The sequence below is a fragment of the Culex pipiens genome, chromosome 1 (assembly GCF_016801865.2).
Source record: "Culex pipiens pallens isolate TS chromosome 1, TS_CPP_V2, whole genome shotgun sequence".
NCBI lineage: Eukaryota > Metazoa > Arthropoda > Insecta > Diptera > Culicidae > Culex > Culex pipiens.
The window spans coordinates 119,785,676-119,790,910 of record NC_068937.1 but is presented as its reverse complement, the minus strand read 5'-3'; the positions used below and the strand labels follow the sequence as shown (position 1 = coordinate 119,790,910).

General features: G+C 39.2%; 1 protein-coding gene across 1 annotated transcript; it reads right to left on the bottom strand.

Moving 5' to 3' along the window:
• Nucleotides 1-501: 501 nt before the first annotated feature.
• On the bottom strand, nt 502-1,401 carry LOC120421186 (uncharacterized). Its single transcript, XM_039584387.2, has 2 exons — nt 1,195-1,401; nt 502-1,122 (listed from the first exon to the last, which is right to left on the bottom strand). The coding sequence occupies exons 1-2, from the start codon at nt 1,294-1,296 to the stop codon at nt 580-582; spliced, it is 645 nt and encodes a 214-aa protein (XP_039440321.1). The 5' UTR covers nt 1,297-1,401; the 3' UTR covers nt 502-579.
• Nucleotides 1,402-5,235: the final 3,834 nt, after the last annotated feature.

The window sequence follows — 5,235 nt, the reverse complement described above, 5'->3', positions numbered from 1 at the left end:
CGCTAGTTCTCACTGTTATGTGTTCTGCGTGCACGTCCGCAAATATCGACCACACACATACTAACACAAAGCGCCACCAAGAGGCAAAAGGTAGTTACGAATATTTTTGGCACTTTTGTTAAAAAATCTGCGGTTTTGCAAAAACAAATAACAAAACCAACTTTTAAGTGTAGCCCGACTATCAAACTTGTAATTCGTTGCTGATTTGTTGGGATTTTTTTTTAAATAAAAAGTTTTTTTTGCAGCACCCCTTTTGGGCGGACATTTCTGTTGTCACCTTTTGGTTCCTTGGATTTGCCATGGATAATTTCACAGTGTAATAAACAGGGCAGCTACCACCACGCGGCGCCACCGTTTTGATTGAGAAAATGATACAGGTTTTTCAGACGAGTTTCAATCCCGTGGTACTAGGCATTTTGACCAACAAGGCGTGCAAGTTTACGTCCAGAATCAAATTTCGGGGCTGTCCTTGCGACCCACAATAACATTACACGAGGGGGATGACACTCTCAGTTTCAAGCTGACTTATATTTCGACAATTTGAGATATTTACAGCAAATTAAACACAATCACATTCACCTATGCAAACACCTGAAACTGCGTCACGGGCCAAATTCTACAGATGGCTTTACTTTTCACCAGCCCAATCGGCACCGGGCCGTAATTCCGCGAGTCCGAGCTGTTTTGCACGTTGTCACCCTCGATCCACAGGTGACCCCTCGGAACCGTCACGATGCTGGTCCGTATTTCCGGATGCGCCGGATGTTCCTCAACCAACTCCACGCCACCATCGTCGGAGCTGGCATCCACCGAGCCGGACACAAAGTCCACCTTCTGGCGGAGCTTCTGCTCGGCCGCCGTCGAGTCGGAGTTACGGCCCGGTACGACCGACGTGTGGATCGTGTAGCTGTTGGACAGGGGGTTCAGATTGAACGACGCCTTGGTCATGATCCGGTCGCCCGGAAGCCCAACGATTCGTTTGCAAACGTGCTGCAGCGGATTCGTCGGACTTTTGGCGATTATTATGTCCCCCCGTTGCAGGTGGTTTAACCGGGGGGTTATATGGTCTGTGATGAGGATGTTGTTGGTGTGAAGTGTCGGTTCCATCGAGGGGCCCACGCACTAAAATTTAAGAAATCATTTAAGAGCCCATTAAAGTCAATGCACTGAAATTATGTAATTTCGTGCGCTTACTACGACAAAATCTCCAAGGTATTCAAAGGTACAGTGCGTTAAACAACCGTACTGGATGACGTAGCCAAATACGCCGGCTGCTTTCGACAGGAATTTAAACATATTGATACAAGTCTATCAAAATTCTGTCCAAAAAAAAAACAATTTATTTCACCAGAGCATTTTTTATAACAATATTAATCCATCAGCTGAACTTGACAGGTAAACAAAGTTAGTTCATTTTGTTTATATACAATGCGTCCGTTTTGATGACAGGTTCTCATCCTCGTTCTCATCCTTTTGATCATATTTTTCGTTTTTGAAAAGAGTTTCAATTTAGGATGTCAACTGCCCTGCATGTCATAGACGCATATCTAATTCAAGTAGTAAAAGTCATTTAATGAATTACAACCACTTCGCTTGTAATAAATTAAATTTGATATGTTTATATATCTGATTTTAATATTTTTTAAGTCTGTTTCACTGGGAGCTAGAGTTGGAATCGTACTACAAACAAGGGGTTGGAAACTCTTCAAAATATACTTATTATGTTAACCAGTTTATCAAAATAAATGTTAGTATACTTATTATTTCCTTTAAATATCGCCAGTATACTTACAAATATACTGAGAGTATCTTAATATACTTACAGTTTATTGTTTCTCGGTTAGTAAACTCAGTATTCCTAAGTAATATTAAAGTATTAGAGTTTCCAGCCCCTTGACTTCAAATGAATGTATCATGAAACAGTGCTGCCTGCTTCTGATTGTAATTATTCTTAGCTAGTAGATCTAGATCAGCTAGTTTGAGAATTATGAGTGAGTCACTTGAATCTACAGTTGGGACGGCGCCCTCCAACCCAGTAAAGAAAAGTCTTAGCAGAGCTGATTTTGCCAGAATCCTGCAAGAATTACCAGCCCTGATTTGGCCCTGATAGTGCTTTGCACCCACAGTACACTCAAAAAACCTTTCACCACAGAGTTGCATGAAAATTCCGGTGGCAACCAATTTTCGATTGAAAACAACGTTTTGCATGAGTCATGCAACTGTCACATTACATTCATGTCACCTCTGCTTGATTTCCACGCAGCTTACACTCACACAACAAAATACCACGTGAATTTCATGCCTGAAAATTTGGAGGCGTGGCGTGCAAGTCAGATGATTTTGGTTTGCATGAAATTCATGTCACATTCGCAAGTAAAGTGGTACGGAAAATATTCACTTACCATTTCATGCAACATTGTGGTGAAAAGTGACGACGATGAGCCACGCGATGAGCAGAGTTGAAAGGTTGCGTGATTTTCCAGTCTGAAAATTTTTAGCCAGGCCTGCAAGTCTGAGGACAATCAGTCTGCTGGTGATCCTCAACAGCTAAACATTCAGTCGGGCACGGAATCAAAGTTTATGTTTTTTTTCTGTTGCTGTGGGTTTCAAGAACCAGAGAAATTGTTCATTCTGCAGTCTTTCCCTTTTTTGAAGATTCATTTGTAAGTATTTTCCGCACCATTGTTGATTTCTTTTTTTCAAATAATTTTCTGTGTTCTTATTTTCTAGGCATCGGTTTCAGAAAATCCAGCGCGATTGTCGGTGCCCTATCGTGGCCAATTGTAGTTTGCCGGATGTGCGCAAAGAACAGCGGGATCGGCCATCAAGGTAGCCAAGGAATCATGAATCAAAAAAGGCCGAGGAGAAGGAGACGAATGTGTCGCCGCGAATGGTAGAAGGTAAAGATAACGAAACTGCCCTTCAAGACTTCCCCGGAAGCCGCAGGCGCGCCGGAAACGTAGACAATTCGCCTGTGATGGAGAACTTGTTGATGTCGGAGAAAAATATTGTGTGTTATTGAACTTTTTTGCTGTGTGAAGTGCGTTCATGAAAATTCCCAAATTTTGTAAATAAAAGGTTAAATACACAACTCCATGTTTTCATTCTTCATAAATCACCAACATAAAAAAAAAATATGAAAGAATGAATGAAACCCCCCCACCCCAAACCGCCGTTTTCCACTAAAAAATCATGTGATGGTCACATTCTTGGAATGTAGGGGCTGCGTGAAAGGGACGCAACTATGACGTAAAATTCTTGTGATGTTACTTTTGACTGTATTGGTGTGTTGGAAATGGATAAAACCAAGACTCCTGAGGTTCACGTAGATTTCGCATGAACATCCATATGGAAAATAATCACTAAGATTTTCATGCAGCATTGTGGTGAACATTATTTTGAGTGTAGGTTCCATGCATTGAAGGGGGCCGGAGGGACGTAAACTTCAAAAATCGGCCTAATAATTTTGTTTTGCGTAGATCACCTATTGCCTTTCAAAATAATTTTAGAATCAATTATAAACCGTTTTTGGTTCTGCAAAGTGTTATTTCGGACAAAGAACTAAGCTAAATCATTGTGCACACAAATACAGTTCGTCACTTTTTAGTTTGACTTTGTCAAACCAACGGGGTACAAACTAAAAAAGTTTCAATCGAAAAAGTGACCAACCACCGGGGTGTTGGTAAACACATAGAAAATTCAGAGTTTTTTTTATTTTTGAAGGGCTGTTTCACGGCAATGGTTTGGTTTGGTTTGGTTTAAGATAGGCATGGATTCTTATGTAAAACTGTCTGGAGACCACGGTGGTAATCAAATAAAATATATATATATACAGCAATTCCATTTGAAAAGAGCCTAAACCGAAAAAAAAGTTCACCGATCGGACTCAAAATTTTCTGGGGGATCCTTGGCCAAAATAATTAGACCCCTTTTTTTTGCCATTAGGGTGACCTATACATCGTGCTAGGGTGGTTCAAAAAATGGCAACTTTCGTCATTTTTCGCAAAACCCACTTTAAAAAAAATCATATCTCCGCGTCATTTCATTCGATTTTATCTGTCTTAGACGCAAAAGAAAGGTGATTAATTTGGCTATTTGAGAAAAATAGTAAGAAGTTTCAAAAATCTTGCTTAACATTTGAAAAAGTTGTATGAAAACTCAAAATGGCGTTTTGACCGTGTCTGAACCAAAGAGCCTATATATGAAAATATTTTTATCGGATTTCTCGGAAAATTTCACGTAACATATAAAAAAATGGCGATGTCGAACCGTACGTTTCCGAGATATGATTTTTTGAAAATAAAAACTGAGTTATTCGACTTTCGACTTATTCTACTTTTTTCACTAAAACTGCAAAAACTTAAAAATTTCAGCGATGACCTATACATGTTAGGGTTCCCAAAATTTTCGTAATTAAAATACGCAACTTAAATGTTAAGCTAGATTTTGAAACTTCTTACTATTTTTTTCAAATAGCCAAACTAATCACCTTTCTTTTGCGTCTAAGACAGCTAAAATTGGATGAAATGCCACGGAGATATGATTTTTTTTTTTTTAAAAAGTGGTTTTTGTACGGGTCTAATTATTTTGGCCAGGAACCCCCAGAAAAATTTTGAGCCCGAACATTTTTTTTTTCGGTTTAGGCTCTTCTCAAATGGACTTGCTGTATAAATATAAGGAATGGGTGAAAATCACGTTTTAAACTATAAACTGCAAAGATACAATATTGGAAGGCATTTGAGGTTGGTTTTAATTTTAAATGAATTCCTTGGACAATACATTCAAAGTAAAAGTCCATGCGGATATTTAGTCCTTTCGAAAAGAAACGAGAGGAAAGTACTTTTTGGCGAGAGTAAAGACCTCTCGCGCTACAAAAACAACAAATCGTGTTTATTCGTTCATTGAAACAGTTCATCCCATTGAGTGGCTTATACACGCAGAAAAATAAGGTATATTTGAATCAACAAACCGTTTTGTTGATTTGAAAATCATGATTTTTGTTGTATCAACCTCGGAATCAACGCTAAACGCCAAAGCAGCTTTTTCGAAACAACAAAAGACTTTTGTGGAATTGAGAAAATCAACCCTGTTTGTTTCGACTCACATGCGAGAAGATTTGCAGATATCTGCCGCACGACCTTCAGATTTCGTGGCATCATGGTACAGAAATCAATTTGAGAATTTTTTCCGTGCACGGTTTGACGTTTCTCCTCTAAGATTGTACTGTCAGAAAAA

Coding starts and splice junctions, on each gene's coding strand:
- LOC120421186 (XM_039584387.2), bottom strand. CDS start 1,296: ATGTTTAAATTCCTGTCGAAAGCAGCCGGCGTATTTGGCTACGTCATC. Junction 1,123..1,194: donor ACCTTGGAGATTTTGTCGTA/GTAAGCGCACGA, acceptor CTTAAATTTTAG/TGCGTGGGCCCCTCGATGGA.